A 24,880-nucleotide genomic window follows, 5' to 3' on the forward strand; every position below is an offset into this window, starting at 1 on the left:
TGGGCAGCCCGTGTCAAGTCTCCTCCAGATGCTCCCAGATAATGACGTGCGTGGTCTCCCTGCAGTACTTCTTGTGGCCTGTTTTTTTTTTTCCTGCGGGGAGGTTTTCTTGGTCAGCATGCAACCGTGGAGAGCTGCTGGCTTGCGGGCTGGTGGCTGGAACACTCAGGTCCCTGCTTCTCCAGCAGCTCCTGCTGCCATCTGGCCCTGGTCCATGCTTCCCTCACTCCCCACTGCTCCAGAGTTTCCCTGCATCACCCCTGGGCTGTGCTGCCTATAGAAGAGCAGTGCCACAGTGTCCTCTTTGGTTGTCAAGCCCCTCAACATTGCTCTAACACCTTCCCCTTCTGTTTTTTGGCTGCAGGACACTGCCCTTCTCTTGCAGAGCATCCCATGGCCGGGGCACAGCAGCCCCCGGCTCAGCTGCTCTTGCCCCACGGCTGCGAGGGAGCCAGCACAGCAGCACCCACCAGCCCTGGCAGGGCTGAGGAGCCCTGAAATTTGGGGACAGGCTTCCGGGAGGTGTTGGGATGCTCCAGGCATGGAGGGCTCTTCCCTCCACCCCCACTGCAGGGGCTGTGGGCACAGCCAAGCTCGGGGTGGGGGGTTTGTCCCTGCTGACAGATTTTCAAGCCAGCCCAGAGGCTGCTCCCAGCCTGGCACTGGTATTTCTCTGCAAGGCCAATGGACACGATGTCCCTGCTCCCTGCCCACGCGTATCCTCCTCCGCACAGCGGGGAAAGGCTCAGCTGGGAACTGTTTGAGCAGGGAGAGGGCAGGGGAAGGGAGGCTTTGCACGGGGGTCAGGGCCATTCTGTGTTCAAAGCAGATGTGGGGCTGAGAAGACAGTAAAGCCCCAGCCCCGGGATTGCAGTGGGGGGACGGGACGGTTTCAAGGGGGTATTACCCTGCGATGGAGAAGACAGCTGGCAGAGCAGGCCCTGCAAGGGTTAATGAACAGAGAATATTGTGCTTTTCATCTCCTCTCCCCTCCTGCTAGCCCTGATCTGCTGCATCAGCATCCCAGGCAGCTGCTTCCAGCCTGGCCAGGACCCCTGGGCAGCTGAGCCCGGTGCTGACCAAGCTTCTCCCCCTCACCGATGGCTCTTTGCAAGGATCCCGGTCCCACGGGCTGGGGCTGCCACAGAGGGCAGCTCACGAGCTCCAAACCCTGGCTCCAGAGCTGGGCACTGAAGGTCTCTGGTGTTCCTCGCTCCAGCAGCCGTGCCGTGGCTTGGCACATGGATCGGAGGCAGCATGGGCTCGGGCACCAGGGCAAGGTGGGCTGGTGGTCCTGGGGGGAGATTCATTCCCATGTGCTGATGCTGCCAGGGCTGGTTGGTTGAGCACAGGGAGGGATTGGGGGTGTTTGTGTTCAAAGCTTTTGCTTCTTTCCAGATACCACCTTTGGGTGCCTCACCTGGGTCCGGCCTTGGACACGCAGGACAAGCGGAGGATGGATATGGCCACGCAGCACTTTCCAGCAAGGCAGAGGTGTGTGGGATGGAGAGCCAGCCTGGGGAGAGGGGCACAGCCAGCGTGGTGCTGGTCTCCCTGCATGGTCCAGGGTAGCAGTGACCATGGTGGGGGTGGGCAGAGTTCACCTGCTGCGTTCCCCCAAGGGGGTTTGGGTGGGCTTTCAATGGTTTGGGCCATTTAAAGCAAAGAGAAACAGTGCTCCAGGTGCAAATGTGCCTCTTGGATGTGCAGGGTGCGATGTCTGGCTCCTGGTGGGGGGGTCAGCGAGTGGGGTCATGCCAGGGCAGCGGGGGGGCTCTGGCAGTGGGGCAGTGATGGGTGCGAGGGAGTGAGTAGCCCTGGCAAGGCAGACAGATGGGGATGGCGAGGCTGGGGCCGTAGCATGGGGGAAGGGAGGTGCTGGCATCTGACTCTAAGCCATCCAAGTAGAAAAATATTGCGCTGCAGAGCTACTGCCTGCCACAAGCAGGGGGTTTCCAGCACAGCCACAGCGTGTTTGCAGTCTCCTGCCATCCCCGGCTGCTCCCTCTCTGCTCCCATCAAATGTTTCTTCTTCTTTGTCGGAGCAGAGATACTTTCCTTCCTTGGAGGTTTGGCACCCAAATTTCCTATTTGCTTCCACTGTTAAATGCTCAGAAATGAGGCATTTCCCTAATTCTCAGGCAGGGAACAGGCTAAAATATCCCTTCTTGTGCTGGCTTCTGGAGTGTTGGGTCTCCCGGTGGCATCCCAGCTCACAGGGAGAGGCAGATGTGATGGGGAACTGCTGTCCTGGGCCCCTGGCCAAGGCCCTGGGGCCAGGGCTGAGCTTTCCCTCCCTGCACCCTCTCCAAGGCCATTCCTTTGGGTGCTTCCCAGCTGTCCCCAGGGGAAGCCCAGGTGTCCGGCGGGAAGTGCCCATGTTTGGAAGCCTGGCCCAAAATAGCGTGTGTGTGTGTGTGTCTCGGCGGCCTGTCCTTCTGAGGAGCCTGAGAGCAGGGTGGCCAGAAGAAGCCAAATGGCTGTGAATAATGCACATTCCTCACCGATGACAAACTAACCTAGTTCGGGGTCAGGGCTGCATACCGTACTCCAGCAGTTTATCTAAAGCCCTGCACTGCAAAGCCAGCGCTCTGCTCTGCACGGGGTCCTTCCTGGATCATCTTTGTTTCCCTTGGGTCTCCTTCACCCTGACGTTTTCTGTGTCCCCCTCAATAGCGCAGTGGCTTGCCAGGCTCCCTCCATGCTCCCTCCCCACTCTCCCGTGTGCTTTGCCCTTTGCACACCGGCTCTGTTACTTGGAGTGAGATGCACAGGGCCAGGGAGGATGCAGGAGGATGCTCCCGATCTGGGCTCACAGGGGTTTGCAGCCGGGGTGCTGGGTGCTGTGCTCTGCAGGGGGAAGGCATGTACACAGTGGCATTGCCGTGTGTCCCTGTCTTCAGAGCTGGAGCACTCCTCACCCTCCCTGCTTGCAGTTTGCATGACTTTCTGCAAGGGAAAGGAATCTGAGCTTGATCAAGCTTGTTGTAGCTTGTAGGAGGCAACCCCCAAAACTTCCAGAATTGTTTTGTATTTAAAAAAAAAGTGCTGTTGCTGCTCCTGTCTGTGCTCCAGAGATGAGCTGTGCCATCACAGTGTGTGTGGGCAGGCCTCTCCTGGAGGAGCGAGGGGCCGGGGGTCCATGGGCAGGAGCCAGCACTGGTTTTGGGGGCTGCTGCCAGGTGAGACTGGGAGGGATCCCAGCACGAACTCTCCAGTGCTGGCTTTGACCACTGGTCCCAGCTGGTGAGTGCTTCTGTGCTTTGGAGCAGCTGCTTGGCCCGTGGCTGCAAGGTGGCTTTCCGTGGGGACCCACCTTTCCCTAGCTCTGGGACGGTCTGTCCAAGCCAGGCCTGGGCACATACAGGAGAAGTCCCTGCGACTTGTGGCTCAGTCTCATGCACATCCCTGGGCAGGGTGGGGAGTGCAGGGGGTGCTGGCAGAGGAGTGCCAGCCCGGCAGGGTGCAAGCCCAGGGGGGTGCTCAGGCACAAGGCTGTGCCTGAGGACACTGAGATAGCAGGTTCTTCTTAGGAACCTAAGCATCCCCTCAATTATGGGGAGGCACTTGCAGTTCACAGCCTTTGGGTGGGACTGCAGTAAGCAAGGGCAAATCCCCCCACACTGACTAGCGAGAGGAAAGTAGACTAATGACCCCTGCTCATTAGCAAGTATCCTTTTGGCCTCTTCTGTGAAGGAGGCAGGGAAGGGGTACCCAGCCCCCACCACAGGAGCTCTGGTCTCTGCTGCCCTGCCCTGCAGGCTCTGCCATCCCCATATTCAGCACAGCACCTTCTCCTCACAGCTTCTCTGTTTTTTAACTCCTTCAGGAGGAAGATCTGGACTCAGAAAACGAGAAGCTGGTGGTGAGAGAGCCAGAGGATGAGGATGGTAAGTGCCAAGCAAGTCAGCATCCTGTGGGGAGGGTACAGGTGGGTCTGAGGGATGAAGCCCTGAGTGCTTGGGGATGGTCTCCTTCCTCCAGGAAATCTAGAGAAAATTCCTACAGCCCCTGTTTGATTCCCCAGATGCCCTTGGGCTGTTTGCCACAGGGTAGCTTTGTGATGAAGCTGCTCCAAAAGCTCCTTGTTCACATCCAGGACAATCTCCAGGGGCTTTAGTTAGAGCCATGTTTAACTGATTAACCAATTAGTTGATTGGAAAATGATTAATTGACTAATTGGGGTGACAACTGCTGTGCTGGTAAGAAAATGAAACAGATGGTGCCAAGGAAGAGTCTGTCTGTGTGTGTGAAGGGGACTCTGCTCCTGAGCAGTCCTGGAGATGCTGGGATGTCTCCAGGAACCCCTGCCCAGGATGGCTGGGGGCAGCAGGAGAGCTTGGGGTGTTCCCCCTTCCCTGCCCCACTTTCTGCTTGCCCTTTTTAAGGCGCTGTGTGGCAATCCCACGGCTCGGGAGGATTACGCCTAATGCTACAGAGAATCAAATTTTAATCCTGGTGCTGTGCTCGCAAGGTGGGGGAAGTGCCTTTGGAGACGGGGTTCCCAAAAGACACTTATTCCACTCCGTTAGGCTTCCTCGCAGCACTGGTGGTCAGAGATGTTACCCTGCGGGAGACCTGGTTTGAGGAATGGTGGATGTATCCTGCTAAATGGATGCTCAGTAACGCTGCTCTGCCAGGGCATCTCTCCTTCAGTTCAGCTTGGTTTCAGGGCTGCTCTGGCACCACTGTGCGTCACCCTGAAGTGGCTGTGGCTTGGGATCAGAAGGCAATGACGGCCCCTGGCTGTGAGTCATGGCTAGCCCAGCGTTCTACCTAAGCGTCTTCTGCAGACGGCCACCGACTCTGGTCCTGAATTATTTACTCCATTTCTGAAGTATTTTATAATGGGACTGGGTAGAGTGATGGCTCAGCCTGGTGATGAGGAGGCAGGCGGAGTGCAGCTGGGAATAACGGCGGTGCCCTGGCTTTGCTGGGGAGCAACCTTGCTCCTTCCTTCACCGTCTCTGCTGCGCATCGCTTGGTCCTGGCCCAGCTCAAGCTGCTGAGCTGCTGCCCGGCAAGCCTGCCAGCAGAGATTCCCCTTGGGCCTGTGGGGATCGTGCAGGCAGTCTGTCACCAGATCGGGATGCTGCTGCATTAGAGCCAAAACCACCAGAGCAGCCATCTCCCCGCTTCGGGCAGCGAGGGGCGCAGGGAGCACACGCGGAGCGTGCCAGAGGGAGCCTGTTCGGGGGAGAGGTGTGCTCTCGGGGCTGCTTTCACCTTGCCAGCCCAGGGTCACAGCCCTGGCAACGCAAGGACACGGAGATGAAAGACAAATGTTTTCTTTGATACAAACTCGTGGAGACTCTGAGTAAGTAGGTCACCTCATATTGCTGTAGTGTTTTTGCTGTTCATGTGAAAACCCAGCCTCCCCTTTTCTGTGTGTTTCCTGAAGTTTGTTTTCAGTCTGCAAAGAAAGTTCCTCAGCTCAGAAAACAGCCAGTGGTTTCCAAAAGCCACACGCTGGCTCCTTTTTAAACCACAACATGTGGGCAGGGAGATGGTTAGCTTCCTCGCCTCCCTCTTCCCTTATTCTTTTCTGGCAGGGTGGCAATTCAACTGCCCTTTTTGGGAGAAGCAAAATCCCAAATCTCAATTTACTTGGCAGAAAACCACATGAGGGAAATGATCTTAATTGTCCTTGGAATCAGGCGAGCTATACAAAGGTAATGAAACAGCTCCTGCTCTGCATCAGGGTAAGAAACAGGATGTTACACCCTCTTTATTTTTTTTCTTTCTCTTAATATCTCCCAAAGCAGCAGGCAGCTGAATTTTCTTTCCATGCACTTCTATGGCCACCCGAAGGGCTGATAAACTGTTACTGCTTGTTTCCAGCTGGCCAGACTTGTTTGCCCGTTCAGAGGGTTTTCCTACTGAGAGAAGTGGGATGTAGCCAAGCTGAATGCTCAGGGCTGTGGGATTGGAGCATCGGGGTGCTTGTGTTCGGACATTTGTGAAGAAACTAGGGAAAGGGTTTGCCTCATGGTTTCCCTGGGAACCCCGATGGTGTTTTGGGATTAGAGAAACACTCTGTATCATTAACTGCACAGTAATCCACCAGGATTTTCTGGGGAAGTTCCCCAGGATCAGGGACGTGGAGATGTAGAGAGGGGAAGAAACGTAAATATCTGCAGGGAGGAGGTTTCTGCCAAGTTCCCAGCCCACCACCACCGCTCCAGGGACGCTCCGTACGCCAGCAGCAGGGACCTTGCAGTGGTCAGCACGCTCGATCCTGTACCTGCCGGCACAGCCTTGCACAGCTTGGTTTTGAGATTTCAGGTTTCTCCATCTACAATATAAGGCTCTGACTTGTCTTTTGCTTGCGGGTCTCTGAGGTCTGTGAGAGCTCTGGCAGCAGCTGAGTGTGTGCCTGAGCCTGGGCTTGGAGAAATCACTAAATCAAGCAGCTGACCTTGATCACAGGGAGAAAGTCCTTAAGGGCAGTATTGACTGGAAAATAGAGGGAAGCCCCTGATGCTGAATCTTTCCGGGTGCGAGGAGTGGAGGAGAGGGGCTGTGGTGTGCTTTTAATTTGGGCAGGAGGAAGAGGAGAGACTTTCATGAATGTGGTGCCTGCAATAGCAGCAGCGAGGATTGGAAGGAGCTTCCTAGGTGGCTGGGGACAGCGGATGGGTCCATGGGTTATATACATGTTGGGAATTTCTGTCCTGCCACAGAAGTTGGAGGAGTTTCACCACTTTTCAGGTCTTGCTGGTGCCAGGAGGTATCATCCTGCATATTTCGTTTGTGGATAATGTGCAAATATTCAGGGACTTGCTGATGACATAGTAACATCTTCCTTTTGTGGACCCCTTAGAAGTATCCCCAGGGCTCCAAGGGTCAGTGGAAGCAGCAGATATTTCTGGGTGGATGTGGAAACAGCAATGCTGGATGGCTTGACGTGAAGCAGCCGAGTCCTGGAGTCCTTGGGAGATAAAGGCTCGCAGATAAACAGCCCACAGACTAACCAATAAAGGCAACTACCCAAAGCAGCCACTCTTCCTGGGCTGCCCTTTGGATTGACCTCCACTCCTGTTGTTTTCTCCCATCTGTAGGAAGATAAAGCAGGGGAGAGGTTTTTAAAAGCAAATAGTGCTCGAACAAAATCCGATTGAAAAAAGATCGGCTTTGGCTCGGAGTCCATGAGCTTCGGTGCTCTAATTAGCACAGGGCTGAGGCCACAGGTAGGAGAGCACCCAGGCCTGGAGGAGGAGACCTCAGTTTCCCATTCAGGTCTGTGGGCTGGTGACAGAGGGACGTGGACCCAGCTGTGCTGGTGCTCCTGGGGCTGCCTTGGCTCTCAGCCCCAGGATTTGCAGCGTGGCACCTCCTTTTTTCACAGGCTTTGTCGGGGGCTGCAGGAGAGCTGCTGGGCTGCGTGGCCTGGGACAGCTCTGCTTGTGGCACTGTCCCTGAACTCCAAGCATGGGAAAGGGCCCCTGGACGAGGAGAGAGAGAGAGAGGAGAAATGCAGGTCTGGAGAGGAGAAACGGAAAATGCTGTGAGCTAATCAGGGCAGGATTAACATGTCTTGATAAGCCAAGATGGGGCTGCAAGGCTTTGAATCCAGGGAGAGCAATAGCATATGGTTCCTGTGCTGTAGGATTTACTTGTATCTGCTGCCAAGCAGGGCTGCTCGCTCGCAGCAGTCCCCGCTGTTTCCAGAGCTAGCTGCAGCTGCCCTCCGGCCAGCAAAACCTTGGCTCTCCACTGCAACCCACACAGCTTCCCTGACACTGCCCAGGCCTTCTGGAGATGAGCTGACTGAGGAAGAGTGTTTTGGGGTGGCCACAGTGTTTGGGGTTTGTGTGCAGGAGCAGTGGTCAGCGAGCATCTCAAGGGAACAAGCCCACTGCTGTTGACTCTTGTTCTTGGGAGGTCTCTGCCTCATGTGATCTCTTGCTCTTTGTCTCTCCTTCTCCCACTCTCCAGCTGCAGATGAGACGTTCTCTTTTAAATACAGTCCTGGAAAGCTGAGGGGGAACCAGTACAAGTCAATGATGACCAAAGAAGAACTTGAGGAAGAACAAAGGTAAGTTGAGTTTCCTTTTTCTTCTTGCCCAAGGCTATCTGGTTGGCATCCTCTTGAAGCGAGCTAGGTGTGTTCAGACCTCTCTGTCCCCACACTGCCTTGGTAGCCTCAGGCTCAACATCTCATTGCCCCATGGTCCAGATCCCTCCCACTCAGGAAGACATGAGAATAAATAAAGTCATGCTGATTTGGGAGATGGAGAGCCTGTGTCCGTATGTACCTTTGGAGCTGTTCAAGCTCCTTGTCTGGATGCTTAGACCGAATTTTCCAGCTATTGCAAGCTGGTGTAGTTCCCCAGATCCCATTAGCACCATGTTGATCTACATCTGTTAAAGACCTGATCTCTAGCTACTTTCCCTCCCTTTACCCTGTGGGTGGCCTCCCAACTGAGGACATGGGCATAGCTCAGAAATCATGGAGCAAAGTGAGCAAGTGTGGAGCTTTAGAGTTCCCTGTGATGGGGCTGAGACTGGAAACATCCATACCCAGGGCTGGCTCCTCAGCTGCCATGTAGTGGGCCTGGTAGAGATGGAGATTTGTCCATCTCACACTTTTTGCTAAAGTTTCCTGAGCCTGAGCCCTGCGTGAAGAAAGTGAGGGTCTGTCCTGTTACTGAAAATGAGCTTTCTAGCTCAAGATATCCCAGCCTATGCAAGGGAAATAAACCCCAACCTTGCACCTCAAGCAAAAGCCTATCCAAAGCCAGTCTGTGCTCTCAGTGTGAAGTCCCTGTCCACAGGGGCACAAAGAGCCCATGCTAAACCAGAAGTGTCAAACCCCACAGCCAAGGGCTTTGCCATACAAGCAGGCTCCGTGGCAGGCTGCTTCCTCGCAGATGTGTGCAGCTCATACCCCTTCCCTCTTGGGTGAGCTGCAGGGAACTGGTTTCCCAGTCGTGGCTCAACAAGCCTGGGAGATGTTCTCTCCGTTGCTGTCCCAAGGGCTGTGGGACCCAATTCTCCACCTAGGGGTGTGCACCTCCTAGAATGATTTGGGGGAATTTGTCACCTCTTGCCTGTGATGCTGTGGTCTAAGTACCACCACAGCTGGCATGGTGTAAAGGCCTGACACAGGCCAAGTGGAAACTTGAGCACAGCATGGAAGGCAAAGATGGAGGGATTGCACCTTGCCCCGGGGTCAGGCATGCTCCCTTCCTCGAGGCCCTTGGCCAATGTCTCTATGTTGCCAGTGACTGGGCTGGCTGAGGTTTGTCTCCATGGTGTGAGCAGGGCACTGGTAGGCAGCGTAAATCCAGAGACCTCCCCAAGGGCTGGCACTGACACACTCACTCTGGTCCCGGGAAAGACTCAGGTGGTGCACGGGGCTGTGTGCCTTCACTAGCCAAGCCTGCAGCCATTCTTTCCACATCAAATCCAACTTTCCCAACAAGAGATGTCTTCCCTTTCTCCCCTGGCTTCTGGGCTTCCAGTTGACCTCAGCTCTTGGGCTTTACCTGCCTTGTGGCACTGCCAGAAGCTAAGAACTGCAAGGTCTGTGTGTTCTGGGGTCAGCAACAGAAATAAGCTCCAGTTTCCTCTAGCATGAGATTGATTCTGCATTGGTGACATCAGCAAAAATGTTGTTCGCTTTCTTCCTTTTGTTATATCGTTATTGTGCCTGAAGCCCTCAACCTGTAAAAGTTAAGCAGGTCTGTTAGTGTCACTGTTTTTTTCACTTGGGGAGGGTAGTGGTGGAATGAACTGAGTGAATGTAAGAGAAACCCAGAGGGCTTAATGGGAATTGCTTTTCAGGATCCTGCTAAGCACCAATGCATAAATCTACCTGCAGCAGGCAAATGCAAGCCCTTTGCACGAGCAGCTCCATCCAAACGAGTTGAGCAATTGCTGCTCAGGTTTTCAGGGCCAGAAGTCCTACAGGGCCTTGGGCTGGTTCCTCTGTGGCAACAAATGCTCCTGCTGTCACCTGGGGACACAGAGGGGAATTGCCTCCAGACAGCAGTGGAGGTTTTGTATTCAGGACCAGGCTCCAGGGGGTGATGGACCTTCCCAGGGCATGTGGGACCTCCCAGGCATCGCTGCTCATGTCCGTCTGGAGCAGTCCCAGGGCAGGACAGTGCCCCTAGGACGGACGGACAGTGCCTGGGCAGCGGCTCTCTTGGAGGCTCTCAGCAGCCTTCCACACTGAGAGCCATCGGCCACTGTGTTTTTCCTACTGCTCTTTTATTTTCTTCTCTTCCATATTTGTGTTGTTCATTTTCTTAAGGCAGCTTTGTGAAATTTTTTTGTCTTGCTTTGTTGCTGGCTTACTTTCCCCCCACACCAAATCTTCACTGTGGCATCAGCAGCTTTTCATTTCAGGCCTCACAGGTGGTGTGAGGGGGCAGGGCTGCTGCCAGGTAAGCTCCCGGGCGAGCTGGGCGCAGCACTCAGCCCAGTCCTGCATCCTTCTCCCTCGGCAGTCCCATCCCTCTCCCCGACTCCATGCACCCCGACCATGCTGCTGATCTGCTGTGACCCAGGTTTGCCACCTTTATGTTGCAGGATTGAGCTGACCTCTGATCTCACATCTCTGTAGCAAGTACCTTAGGTCCTCGGCCACAAACATTCTTGCAAATCTTTTTGGTAAGGACACACTGTTTCTTAGAAGTAGTGGTACCACTGATAACATCTGCTAATGTGGTTTTTTTTTGCTTTTGGGTCTCATTTTCTGGGAGAGGGTTTGTTCCTTGAGTTGCAGTTGACTGCCTGTCCCACCTCCCTCCCTGCCTCCCTCCCTCTTCCCTCCTCATAACAGATTAATGAGTCCACTCCCCTCTACCTCCATCTCGCATTCCATGAGTGCTCCAGGGGGATGAGGGCTCACACATTTGGATGCTCACCTCTTCTGTCCTGGATGCCTGAAGGTGGACATCCCACAACCACTTCTGTTTACCAATTTGGAAAATTAGGGCTGCTGAGTGAGTGGGTAGTTAGTCCTAAGGTGTGTTGCTAAAGCTGAGACTGGCTTAGTCTTTGCTTTTAGCCCTGTCACTCCTCCAGTTTTCCCAGGGACCAACAGGTTCCCACGTGAAGCAGCTTGTAAGCAACGTCCCAAAAATGCAAGTGCATCCCCCAGACCCCCTTGAGGCTACTTGTTATGTTGATCACTAGTCCGAGTCTTAATTTAGGAACCCTTCATTTTGGAGGTGCCATTGAAAGAATTACTTTCCTTTTCCAGGAAGAGTTATAGGACTGCAGACAGGAGAGGACAGGCATGCAGTAGATTGGGTTATTTAACCAAAATCCCACTTCTGTTCTAACCTGCATCACTCCAGAAGTTGTGGTTGTCTTGCCTAGTATCCACTTGAGTTTTGTGGCTTCAAACTGGTGCTAAATCTGGACTAAAAGGGGAAGGAATGTGACCTTTACTGAGTGATGCAACTTCCTGCTTCTGGTTACTTCAGTCTTAAAAAAAATAGAGGGACTGTTCAGGGAGGGAGGAGGACAGTAAATCTAGTTGGCAAATACATCTTTGTGGGTGGTGACTGTGTGTGATCACACCTGGTGGGTCACCAGTACTTCTAGAACAGAAACACATAGTGTTCTCTCCCCTGGGGGAGAAAAATAGGAAGGGGAAGAGAGCAGGGGAAGGATGCAGACCTTAATCAAGCCAACACAGTGTATTTCCCAAATCCTTCTCTTCTGCACCTGAGGCTTTTGGCCATCTATTGCCAATTGTAGCTGCCATGGTGCAAAGCACTAGTTCAGGCTGAGAAATATTACTCGTAGCCATGCAACTTGCCCCCTGGGCTGTTGTGTAGGCACGAGACACAGCCCACAAGGGCTGACTAGTCGGTGTTGCTATCTTGGCTGGACACCTATGCAGACAAGGGAGGAAGAGGAAGGGCTCCCCAGTGTGCCTTCAGGGCCTGGCTTGCATGGATGGATTGAAGTGGTCTCTGCCAGCTGCTCTTCAAACCTCCCTTGAGGTTGAAAGAGGTTAGTGGGGTTTTTTTCCAGTTAGAAAGGAGTATGATCAGGACTCTAAGCATTGACAGCTTCAGCAAGGCTCTGCTCATAGTAAAAGAGAAAACAATCAGGAGAAACTACTCCCTTGGGTCTTTGCTTTCAGTTCTCTCTTTCCATGAGGTAGAGCAGGTCCCAGACAAGTCTTGGTTGGTTGGCCTTGGTGATGCTGAGGGGTTGAGCTGTCTGTGCTCTGTCCTTCCCACTCTTCGCTAGGTGTGTTGGCTGGAGAAAGGAGAGCAGATGCCATCTGAGTCTGTGGAAAGGTCTCTCCTCTCTGCCCTCTCTCTTGTTTCTGGGTTTTAGGAAGAGGTGGGGGTGGAGAGCCAGAAGCTGCCCAAGGGGGCCCTCTGCTAAGGCACCCTTGCAGGATCCTTGAGCAGGGTCCAAGTGAATGGCACCAAACTGCTCAGACACACTCTGCTATCTGCAGGTGCACTCAGGGATGGAGCAGATGATGCCCCAGACCACAGTCCAGTCTCTGTAAGACTGAGGAGAATGTAGGGATGGCTGCCCAGTTTCCCTGGCTAATGGGCTCAGTTCCTATAGCAAATTACCAGGAGCAAATTCTTCTCCTGCCTCTCAATCCTCCCATCTCCTGACCAGCTATGGATGGGTTGATGAGACACTGCTTGAATCCAGACTGCATTTAAGCCTAGGGCTCAACTGCTAGTTGAAATTCATGCAAGGGGAATTGGATGGCTGTAAATCTCATGCTCAGTCCTTTTCTTGGTGGTAATTTAGCAATGGAAACCTGTCTCCTCCCCAGCTGGGTTCGCAGTACCTCTTGATTACAAGGCACTGAATAACACTGGGCTTGGGCCCTGAAGCTTCAGCAAGGCAGGATGCCCTGGATGTGCACCCTGGCTCTAGGGAATGGCAGAGAGGAGAGACCTTTCCCTGCTCTGCCAGACATCCCAGATCAAAGTGGGGATGCAGCTGTGGCTTGAGGGAGAACTGTGCTGAAGTGGTTTTGAACGAGACAATGCTTGTGAAGACAACTGTGGAGCACAGAAGGGCAGGAAGCAGCTGCAGGGGTTTAATGACTGTTGACAGACCTTGACCTATTTCGAACATCTCCACTCCTGGCCCTCCAAAAATAAGTGAGTGGACTGGGCTGGGGGGGATTCATTTCAGGAGAGCTCTCCATTGGCATCTGTCCCTGTTCAACCCCTGCATTGTCATCACACAGCCTGCCTTGCTTGCTTGCTCCTGCTCTGTATGGCACGGGATCTGGGCCTCTTTCTCCTCCCTTCTCTTTTGCCAACCTTCACCCCCAACCCAGTGGCTTTGCTGTCCTGTCCTGTCCGGCATGGTGCTTCTTTTGGATGAGGGAAGCTGGTAAGTTTGGGCTTTCTTTGGGGTTTTATTATTTGTTTGCTTTTCATCTTCTGCAGCACGATAGTCGTCCTGGGCTGAGGGAGGAGTAGCAGCAGGAGGAGTTTGCAGTAGAACTGCAAAGCCTGGGGCCATGGGACTCCACTCCAGGGCAGGAGAGTCACTGGCACCAACCATGGGCAAGGCTGCTTTCAGCCACAAAACACCCAGCACGAGACACTTTTCCTTCCTACCTGCCCCTTGTAGGAAAGGGGCACTGGGTGTTTGGGGGTCCCTGCTGAGCTCCTCCTGCCCTGATGTTCTCTCTGTAGGTGCCAGACTCTGCTTGTATGAGGAGGGAGTCTCGTGGTGGCCCAGTGCTGATTCCTGCTTCCACCATATCCCTGGGGAAAATGTCCTTTGACCTACGAGATGTCAGTGGACTTGAGCTCCCACCCTATTTATAGAGGAACTGGTTGAGTCATGAGTCCCCAGCAGCTTTAAAAACTGAGTAACACAGGATGCCTCCCTCAGAAGCCCAGAGAAGGGGAGGCCAGGAAGCCTCTTCCCCCCTCCTCCTCTCCTGTCCCAGACGGGAAACTTTTGCAAGCTCCCCCGTAGCCTTTGCAGGGTGTGAATCTCTGACCCTGCCCTGACGTGAGATTTCAGACCAGACAGAAACTCTGCTTGAGCTCCTGGGTTTTTTCTTTTGGCTCAGGTCCTGAATTGTCCTAGCTTGTGGCTGCTTCTCCATGTCTCCCTCACCCAACGCTCACAACTTGTCTTCATCTGCTTCTGCTTAGTCCTGCGCAGCACGGGCAGCTTGCCATTCTCTATCTCCTAACACTCTGGGAGCCTGGCTCTGCCTCTTCTGCGGCTCCCCTGCGGCCGGGGGAGACCGAGGGCTGCAGGGAATTGGGGCATCACACCAGGCTGGGTGCAAACTGGTAGACAGCAAGCTGGAACAACAAACACTGAGCGATGGAGGGAAGCACAGGTCTCTGCTGTGGGGGGTCAGGAGCGTTGAAAGGCGATGGGGAGATGACTGAAGGAGGCGATTGTGGCCTCTTGGCTTGAGCCAATTTCCTGACTGGGCTCTGACCTTTCTGGTTGTTGCTGCTGTGGCTGGGAAATGTGGGAGGCTTCCGCCTTGAAACAGCAGTGGGCAAGGTCTGCTCAGGGGTAACACAGTCCCCGACCCCACTGACTCCTCACTGGCCCCTGTTCTAAAGGCAGTGGGGCTTGTGCTCCCAAGTCGCGCAGGCTCTGGCAGCCTCGACTGCTTTCCTGGTGTTCCTGAGGAGCAGTAGGTATTTCCTGAGGTCGAGTGCACCTTTCAACTTTTCTGTCCCACTGAAGGATTTTCAGATTTGTGTTGACAGCAGTTCCCTTTGGTACCTCTCACTCTGCTGCCTTTCTCTTTTCTAAGCAAACTGTCTCTTCCTGTTCTGCATTTAAGTCCTCTCTCTGTGTTTTACCTATTGGCTGAAGCAACTGGCCCACACTTTGAGGACCACTGAGAAAGCTAAGATTTAGTATGTCATTCCTCATATTCTTCCTGCGATACCCCGCTCCTGGACAAGACTAGGTTATGATCACTACCAAAAATGAGATGATAGCTGTCCCCATGGTTAAGAAATGGGAAGCAGTGATGATGGGACCATCCCCAGCAGTGAGATGGGAGGAAACTGCCTGGGAAGAACTTGACCACCCATTGCCAGATCTGCCCAGGGCCTGCCTTCACTGCTTTTGGTCCTCAAGGGGATCCTAGCCTGTTTGGAGTGAGAAGAGTCTGGAGCCAGATTGCTATCTGCCCTTCTTGCCAGGATTTCAGACCAGAGGACTGATGGTCCCAGCAAGGCGAGCACCTTCTCCCTCTGCCAGGAAAAGGAGCTAGGATGCTCTGCGTTTCTGAAATCAGCTTTCTGAATGAAAGTATTCCAGAAAAAGGCACAAGCAGTTACCAGAGGTGGTTACAGCAAGATGCTCTGGCATTTCCTGAGAGTGGGTCAGGACTCCTTTGGAAAGCTATAGTCTACAGATGGGCTACAGGACTTCCTGACCTGCTGCAGATTTTGCCCACATGAGGCATGAACGCTTATGGGACTGCCACCAGCCCACCCCATTCGTCAGTGCTGGGCTCCTCTCTGCTCTCAAAGGCAAGAAGCCTTGTGCCAGTGCCATGGCTGAGTTGGAATGAGGGGAATGCTTCTGAGGCCATCAGAAGAACACCCAGTTTCCATGCTTCAGGAAGAGAATAGTCTTTTGAGTACCTGAGCCTCCCTCATAATCCAAGACTTGCTTATGTCTGAGCTCCTTGTTCTCCAGGTGTTCCTTGCACAGAACCATGTCCAGCTGACAAATCATACAATTCACTGACTTGGCCTGCAACTTTGGCAAGAGCAGAGATATCTGCATAACCTATATCTGAAGAAAGGACACCAGCTTCCAGCAAAAGAAGACCCTAACCTGGTTTGATTGATGCGCTGCTGGGGCACAGCATGCTGATCAGGTTGTTTTCGTCATCCAAGGTGAAGGGAGAGGAGGGAAGAGCCAAGGATAAGCAGTGGCTCAAAGCTGTCAGCCTCCACCCCCAGCTACAAGTCTTTTGGGCTCTGTGGCAGCAATGCCAGAACCTCTCAGCCTGGGGGGTTATATGGTCCTGAATTCCCCAGTGTTAGACTGCCTCATGCTCTTTAGTCGAATCCCCCTCACAGCTTGCTCCAGGTATCCCCACTGTGCAGATTTATGGCTCTGACAGACATCCTCCTTAAGTTCATGCTTCGTTTAAGATCTTTGCAACCCAGCTATTGACCTCGCCCTGCCCTGGAGGTGAGTATCCCTGTGAGTGGTTGCAGGCTGCACCTGAGCCTCACTCACCCTCCCTGACATACTCCAACTGTGGTATGCTGGAGGGGACCTCTCCTTCTGGGCCCCTGTGGCAACGAGCTTACGCCCTCACGCGTGAAATCTGATTACGCTTGCGTGACTTGAGCGGGATGATCCGATTCTCAGCACTGCGAATCCCACAGAGCGATTATCCACTCCGGAGAATTTCTTTTCTTTGTCCTAATGGGTTGGCCACTGAAGCCTCCACAGCATTGCTTGAGTGACTCGGGTCCCACGTGATACTTCACCCTGCATCTCCCATCCAGGATCTGGGTCACCAGCTGACTCCTGAGGCTGCTGGAGAAGGCAACCTCTGGCAGAAGAGTGGGGAAGAGATGAGGCTGTAACTTGCCTTCATGCTGTGGCTGGCAGGAGCAGGGGACTTTCAAATGGGGTTCAGGTGTTATGGACAGTGAACCCTGGTGAATTCAGGAGGAATTAGGCTGAGCTGCATCTGCGTGTGTTTATAAGTGCCCAGATAACGTGCGTTGGGGCTTCCCTCCAGCTTAGCGCAGGTCTCTGCCGAGGCAGCTATCCAACCTTCTGCCAGGTGTTTCCCACTGTGGATGGTGAACCATGAGAGGTGCTGGGCCAGTAAGGGCAGAGTGTCTGAAGGGGTCAAGCTGAGAACAAGGCACCACACAGGTCAGCTCTGGCTCTGCTAACAACATGCTGCAAGACCTCAGGGAGTACCTGGATGTTCCTACTCATAAAACACCTAATCATCTCACCCTCCTTCCCAGGGACACTGGGAGAGCTTCCCATTCAAAAGGAAGCCCTATGACCTGCAGAAAGTCTTGGGTTTTTTTCCTCCTTCCCTTGAACAGACACATCTGTAGGAAGATTAAGAAAGGTCAACCTGTTCAGGCACACTGCCCTGTGAAACTGGTACTTGTTCCCAGCTCACCTGGCTGCAGGTGGGAAGAGGAATCTGGGCTGGAGCAGCCCAGGGAGGCTCTGCACAGGACAGTGAGGCAGTAACCCCTGGAGCTAACAAAGGTTTCCAGTTCGTTGGGCTTCTCCTAGGGTTGTAACTTAGATGGGTGCCAGACGAGAGAGTTACACTTCTGATTGCTTTTCGACTATCCTGCTGCAGGTGATGAAGCAAAGTGCCTCCTTCTTAGAAGTGTGAGGTTTGCAGACAGCAACTTGTTCTGCCCTGAGGTGGGAAGTTGCCTTGCCTTCCCCCCAACATGCACACTGCGTTTTCCCCCTGCTCGTTTATGTGAATAATAATGAACCACCTGAGGGGTGAAATGACTGAAATGATTTCTCTCCCTGTTTCTCTTTGCAGAACTGAAGACTATATGAAGTTGTCCCTAGCCTCCTCCTAAAGGCATCCCCTGGCATCTTTAAAGGCTTGAGAGAAATACCAAAACCAACCAAACGCACCCATAAGAGAAATCCATAAACCCTCAAAACTTGGGATCCCCTTTTGGTCTGAAGTTGAGTTCTTCAAAAACTCCTATGGTGTGAAATTTGAGGAGATCTTGTTGTGTGGCTCCATGGACTGGGGCTGGGCCCAAGCAATGACTTGAGTTGTGTTTGGGGGGCTGGGATGAACCTTCCTCCCTCTCCCTCAAACAGAACCCAAACTGGACACTAAATATGCAGCAAGTCTACTAGTTGTGTTCATTACCATGTATTAGGCCTGCCATGAAATCTGTGTTGTTCCTTTACTGTGGGGGGTGAACCATAGCTCTTCTCCTAGACCAGCCTGGACTATCAAGCTGTTTCTTCTTGGGGCCAAACTCCTCTTTCCTACTGGGGGCTGGGAACTGCCTGTGATTTCAAATGTTGTACAGTGCTGCTTTATTCTGAGGGGTGGAGGGACCACGTGGGGTCCAAGTGAGGGATAGCAGATGGTAGCTGGACTGACTCAAATCTTGCTTCTGTAGTTATTTTAGAAGAGCGCTGATTCTGTAGGTAGACAGAAGACTCAAGAAGTGACAGATAGTTTAGCTGTTCTGCTTGTGGCGGAGGTTTAGGAGACCACACTTTAGCTGCTTTAATATCTGGATTCTCACTTTCCCCTAATCCAGTTCCCAAGAGGAGAGACCCAAGGAGGTAGCTATGGCATCAGAGGTTCCCTCTGGGTCAGGATGAGATTAGTGAAGGTCCTGGAAGAGACACCCTCCCCACTCCTCTGCCTGCTTGCTGTTCCAGTGCCCTCCTCTCTTGTGGCTTGTCCCCTGGAGCCAGAGATGGGTGCGTGTACTTGCTTGAGACATAGCAGGTTTCAAATCAAACCCAGCTGGTTTGTGAGAGTGAGAAGAGGGTCCGAGTCCTCTAGCGATGTTGCAGAAGCACCAGGCTGGGTGGCGATGTGTCCTTCAAAGTTTTGCTTTCACTGCCGGACAACTGCCTCTTGGCTAACGCTGCAAACATATCAGAAACACAACAGGCTGCTTTCCCCCCCCCCCCGCCTCTTTTAATTCCTATGCAGACAATACTTGAAACCTTGTACACAGTTGTCCTTTCCAGCGCTTGGGGTCGGCAAACTCGTAATAAAAGGGCTCATTTAAGGAACAGCAGGAGGCTTCAGCTTTAGAAGAGGCTGGGCTGCCCCTTCCCAGCCGACAACTGCAAGTGTGTTCAGTGGTTTGCATATGAATTTAGGCACATCTGGACCCTCTGCTTCAACACCCGCTGGTACAGCTGCTGTCTCCCCTCGGTGCTGGCTGGCTGACTGTGTCCCAAGCACCCAACTATGCAAATAATGCCTTATATACATTGTGTTTAAGTTACATGGCAATATGTACATCGAGCAAAGTCTATAGTTGAGTCCCGATTTTTGCTAGTGGCAGCGAGTCAAAGTATTTCTTCAACTCAAATGGCTGTCTGGGTATTTTTTACTTTTGTCTGTTTTGTTTGTTTGTTTTGTATCTGATGGTGGCTCTTATACAAAGGACTGTAATTCTAGTGGCTTGAATCTGTAAAAATTGCCTTTGTTTGGTCCAATAAACCTTTGAATAGTTTATTTTGTTTGTGCTTGTCCTCCCTGCCTCCAGCAGCTTGGAACTTCTTTCTCAAGAGATTTGTGTTGAAAATCTGGATTTTAGGTTAGAGGTACATTCTGCCCTCCTATGCCTTTTACTCCATAAATGATTCCACTGGCTTCCTTAATGATAGAGTCAGACCAGTGGCAAAAGTCAGGGATTTTCCCCTTATTTCTGCTGAAGCAACAGTGTCGCAGCAGGATCCTGGTCTTGTTTGGCTGCAGAACAATTAGCAACATTCCCAAGGCAGAGCTCTGCCCAGGATTGCAGTGCCTGAAACGGAGATCTCCTTTAACATACCTATGGCTTACTGCCTCAAACCTCCAGTTAATTGTAAAAGTCTTGGGCTGCAATGTCTGAAAAGAACCTAAGGGAGTTAAGTATGCAAATTCAATTGCCTATCAAGAAGAATTAGGCTGCTTTGAAACCCCTTAATTAATCTGTTTTGTCAGCAATAAGTAAAATCCTGTTTGACCTGCTGAATCCAGATAGTTTTGAGGACAGCACTTATGGGATGAGAGAATGATTTTACTTGTGAATGGGGTAGGTTTGATCTGAAATCATCAAAACCAGCTCAACCTGGAGCACTACAAAGTTGTTTTGCAAGGTCGCCTTTGATAAGAGAAGCTCCTTTTTGAAATCAGTTTCATATTTTTGATGCCTTACTCTTCTTCCCAGGCTCTTTTCTCTCTTTATCTTTGTGTTGCTCTCCCTTTGTTGTAGATTATGTAGTAACAGCTCTTTTTTATTTCTGTTTTTCAAATGCACAGTCGTACTTAAAGTTGAGGGGAGAGCTAAAATGCATTGATGTTGCAGCAAAAAAAAATAGAGTGTCTATTGTCTGTGATCATGGTTTTGGAGGTTTGGAGACAAGGAAACAGGCCTTTGGGGAGATTTCAGCAGTGTTAATGCCCGTGTAATAACGAGCAAGGGATGCAGACCTGTGTGGAGCACTCCCAGCTGGCATGCCGACACGTGAGGCGAAGCCGTGTATTGAATTTCTCCACACCAGACTGGAAATATGCCCTCTGGTGCTCAGCGGTGATCTAAAATAAAATATTGATCACTAACGACTGTGCTTTCCTTTCTCTCCTCTGGAAATGGTAGTTGGATGCTATTCATCTGAGCACAAAAAATCAGAGAAGAGACAGATTCAGGCGCTTGACAGCCTGTGGCCAGAGCTTTCATAACCAAAAGATCCCACATCATTATCGGGTTCTGTTTGGCCGTGGGACAATTGCATTTTAATTGCAATAGAAAAGAATTGGCAAATGAGCTTCCTTTTGCCAGGATCTGCTTTTTTCCTGCCCTGCCTGCTGCAGTGGTGCTGGGAGGACAGCCTCCTGCTCCTGCTGGGGCTTAGTCCAGGAGATGGGGAAATGCAGAGCCTGACTCGGGAGGAGCTCAGCATGCAAAGGCTCCTCTGCTCCTTCCTGTCTGTCTTCTTCCATTGATCTTGTTCTTGGTGTGGTTGCTTCTGGCGTCCTCTCTTCTTTCAAGCAAAGATTGTGTCCTGGTTTTGCATGTCAATAGGTATTTCTACCCCTCCTGTTACTGGGACAGCTAATAGCTTGTCCACACAGGACTTGGGGGAAGACTACCCTACATTACTAATGGCGTGTATTTAAATGGATTAATTACAGTGTAATTAATCCAGTGTATTAAAACCCTGTGCAGAAAGCTGGCTGTAATGGAGACAGAGGACTCTTGACAGGGTGACTTTGTGGAAACAAAGGCCAGAGTCTGTCTTTCTAGCCCATGGGAGGTCTAAGGATGCTACACAACCCAGAGGAGCTGGGATTGCGGCAGATCTGTGCTCTGAGCTGTCACTGAATTCTGGCCCCACGGTCACATAGGGGCAAAATGAGACTTGAAATAATGGAAACTGCATCTCCACAACCTCATTAGTTCTTTTAATCTCACACAGGAGTCAGGTATGGGGTGTGCTAGGCAATACTGCAATCTGACCCCAATCAGGTAGGAGTCTGGCAATGAGAATGCACCAGCCCACAGCCAGCCCTGATTGGAGCCAAGGTGCACATTCATTTTGCCCTGAAAGAGGATTTTGTAGACAGCTGCAGCAGTTCACAAGCTACTTGTGAACAAATGACACTCCTGTGCTGCCTGCCCTTCTCTATCCCAGAATGACGATCAGTAGATGTATGACGAATATAAGCCCTCCTATAACGGTTCCTCAGATAAAGCCTTGTGACAGATACAAATCTTTGTGCTGGAGGACATACAACAATGGTTAACTGCTTCAGGTTAGAGAAAAATCAGGATTATCATCTGTTATGTGCAGAAGGGTGTTAATCATCTACTACGGGACTTTCTAGGCATGGAAATCTGGGCTAGGTGGTCCGCTGGTCAGTCTCTGCCCACACAGGGATCACCTTGCTGCTGGACGGGCTACACAAGTCCATCTCACCATCTGACATCGTTGGCAAACGAACCCTCAAATCAAAGCAGATTTCTGTCTGTGATCTTATATTCCAGTAGTTGATTAAAGTCATGTCCACACTAGAAGGTAGTCTGGTCTCTAGTTTTAAGGTAGGGTGTGCATTTAAAATTTAATCACTATTCCTGAATTACTCTGTATCTACATACTGTCATTACAGAATGAAAGGACACTGGGCTGGTGAAGCTTAATCCAGTTTCATTACGGACTTTGCTAAACTGGGACATGTTGGTCTTACAAAATTCCGCGTGTTGAGTTATCTTGAAACTCTGAGCATAGATAGGCCCTCAGGAACTCCAAAGCTAGTGTTAAAGCAGTCTGTTTTATCTCCATCTTTAAAGAACTGCAGAGACATGCAGGATGATTGGATGGATGAAGGTGGAGGAAGGAGAACCAGAGGCTATCTCTTTCTTATCTCACACAGGCAGATTTCCTAGTAAGGCTTGTAAAATGACCTGTGTTTGGTTTCATGTTTCGTTTGACCATGGTGTTCTTGCTCAAAGTGCCTTCTGGGGACTAGCTATTCCTACTTCTCCTTTTCTTCTTGACAGGGTTCAGAGAGAGCAGCTGGCTGCCATCTTCAGGCTCATGAAGGAAAAAAGTGACACATTTGGAGAGATGTCTGAAGGAGACATGAAGGAGCAGCTTAGACTGTATGATATATAACCTTGCAGCTAGTGGAGACTCTGCCCAAAAGTAATCTTGGCCTTTATTATGCAGGACACTGGAGGCTGTAGTGCTATAAACATGTTTCAGTAGTTATTTTGCAGTTCCAGTTTGTTTTGCAAACACATATAGGCCTGTGATATGTATTTCAAAAGACTGGTAATTTCTCACCCTTTTTATTGTTTTTCCTTGAAGAGCTATCACAACTTTTTCACCTTGTACAGAGATTTTTACCTCTTTCTGGCTGGGTCATATGTCTCAGTCATACAAAGCAGTTAAACTTGCAACTTTTTTCTGGCCATGCTTTATAAAAATGAGCTTTCAAGCCTAGTCTTTAACAGTTTGATATCTGAAGAAAGCCAAAGATGATAGACGTAAAATGGATGAAAATAATAAAATTGTAGAATAACTCAGGTTGGAAGGGACATAAGGAGTTCTGTAGTCCAACCTCTTGCTCAAAGCAGTATCAGCTATGAGACCAAGCCAGGTTACTCAGGCCTTTATCTTGTTGCGTCTTGAAAACCTCCAAAGATGGAGACTATACAACCTCTCTTGGCAGAGAGGCTTCCAATTCTACAGTTAGAAAACGAATAGCCAAAGGCAAGGCATTAGTGCTCCAATTAGAGGTGAGTTGCTGTTCTCATCTCCTTGGAAGGAATACTTCATCCTCCTTCCTGCTGGCTTTTGGAAACAAATCCAAGTCGGTTCCGGCTGACCTTGTTGAGCTCATCTTCACGCCTGAGAAAACAGCAGTTAACTTCAACCTGGAAACAAACGTCTCTTCGACTCTTGACACGGGTAACAGTAGTACAGAAAGGTGGTTGGCTTTTTTACAAGGATGGTTGTGTCCAACTCAGTTCCTGTTCTCCTAATATAAAAATGATATGGGAAACTATATACTTAGGAAATCTCTGTGAATTTATTAAGTATTTTGAACAGTCTTGACCAACCCTTGGTGGTTTGGATAGAGTAAATCAATGAGCATTCCTAATTTTAACGGAATGTCTTCTGGTGTACTTATCTCTCCTATGAAATCCTGTTAAATGCTTTCTTATCAGGGAGGATTTTCTCAGTTTTAATAACTGGTGACAAAGGGAGGCAACATTTTCTGACCCAGTTTTAGGGAATGATCTCTTAAAAGATTAGCTTTGCTTTATTTTGTACAATCCTTTTGAGTCTGGGAAAACAAGTATCTCATTATCTGATCACTGTTTTCCACTACAGTGTATTCTATAACACCCTACTATTTGACTTTTAAGAGTAATTTTATCTTCTCATTGTTTTCGCTGGGGTGAAGGCATGTTTATTATGAGAACAAGCTGGTTTTACTACCAGTCATGACTTAATCTAAATTCAATGTCTGAAAATTACTTCTTCTTATTCAACATGAAGGAATTAAGTGGGAAAAGGCATCTCATGATGTGAAACTTCTGTGTCCCTAGGTCACAATTTCCTTTGTCAAGTTGTGCAAAGAGAGAAATGTAGGAAATTTGTATATGGGACTTCTCCATAGTTAAAAACTGAATGCAGGCGCTTTTCCAAAGCTCTTCTTGAAAGCAAGCAAAGGAGAGTTAAGGTTTAGTTGATTTTTAGTCTTTGTCTTGTACACTTTTCAGTTTATTTCCAAAATATTTTTATATTTCTTCTTTTACATTTGGGCCTTCTCTGAATAGGAACATTTGTGGGAAAAAAAAAAATTCCTCAAACTCCTCACTTTCACATTATGCCAGCAAAGATAACGCTGAGTAAGTCAGAGCAGCTGGCATTAAACCTGTCCTGTCCATATCAGCTCTGAGCAATGTCATCAAAATGTTAAGATGCTGTTGATGACAGAACAGGGGTAAAGATCTGTCATTTACTAGGCCTGAATTTAGGAAAGAAATGAAGTAAAAAAGCCTGTGCCCGAGACATGAGACAAAGGGATGTCTAGATGTAAAACCCACGGGTTGTAAATGGTAAGTTTTCTCTGTGTGCTGTAATAAAGAGGAGCCCACTGGCCAGGTCTCTGAGCCTGTGCTCGGCGGTGGGGAGGTGGCGTTCGGAGACCGCCTTCAAGGCCACAGGCTGCCACTGGGACCTGCAGCGATGGAGGACATCCCAACTTGGCCAGCCAGCTTCTAATTTCCTTTTCCCTCTGGACTCATCTATATTTATACAGGATATTTCACCAGTTGCTATGGCAGGATCTCCCCTTCTGGCAATTGTCCTTTGAATAACACCGGCAGCTTTTCCTCAGCCTCATGCTGGGCTGTGGGGTACAAAGTGGCCGTAGATAGTGGGGCAGGCAAAACACTGTGGGAGCCCTCGGGGAGACGTTTCTCCCCTTTGACAAGCTCTGGGGTCACAAACACGGGCGGGAAAATCCCGAGTTGGTGCTGGCGCAGAGGGGCCTGTCACAGCCCTACATAACATGGAGGCCTGGTCTGCTGGGAGCCCCGGCCGCCCCGGGGCAGCTCCCGCAGCCGGATGCAGGTCCTGCCCACGGCTGTCCCAGATGCTTCGGGAAGGTGGCCGGGGTGTGAGGGCAGCCCAGTCCCGGCGCGGCGGG

At 51.0% G+C, this 24,880-nt stretch overlaps 1 protein-coding gene across 1 annotated transcript; it reads left to right on the forward strand.

Moving 5' to 3' along the window:
- The first annotated feature begins 1,226 nt into the window (after positions 1–1,226).
- On the forward strand, positions 1,227–24,332 carry MXRA7 (matrix remodeling associated 7). The gene is made up of 5 exons (XM_026861113.1): positions 1,227–1,280; positions 1,399–1,494; positions 3,830–3,890; positions 7,939–8,038; positions 22,218–24,332. Exons 1-5 carry the CDS (start codon positions 1,242–1,244, stop codon positions 22,330–22,332), a joined length of 411 nt encoding a protein of 136 aa, XP_026716914.1. The 5' UTR covers positions 1,227–1,241; the 3' UTR covers positions 22,333–24,332.
- Positions 24,333–24,880: the final 548 nt, after the last annotated feature.

This window comes from Athene cunicularia (genome assembly GCF_003259725.1).
Source record: "Athene cunicularia isolate RWA chromosome 18 unlocalized genomic scaffold, athCun1 chr18_part1, whole genome shotgun sequence".
In the NCBI taxonomy this organism is placed as follows: domain Eukaryota; kingdom Metazoa; phylum Chordata; class Aves; order Strigiformes; family Strigidae; genus Athene; species Athene cunicularia.

Bases quoted from the DNA above. Each gene is read 5' to 3' on its own strand.
- MXRA7 (XM_026861113.1), top strand. From the start codon at position 1,242: ATGGATCGGAGGCAGCATGGGCTCGGGCACCAGGGCAAG. The intron at 1,281-1,398 runs GTGGGCTGGTGG...GCTTCTTTCCAG, and splicing joins GGCTCGGGCACCAGGGCAAG to ATACCACCTTTGGGTGCCTC. The intron at 8,039-22,217 runs GTAAGTTGAGTT...TCTTCTTGACAG, and splicing joins GAACTTGAGGAAGAACAAAG to GGTTCAGAGAGAGCAGCTGG.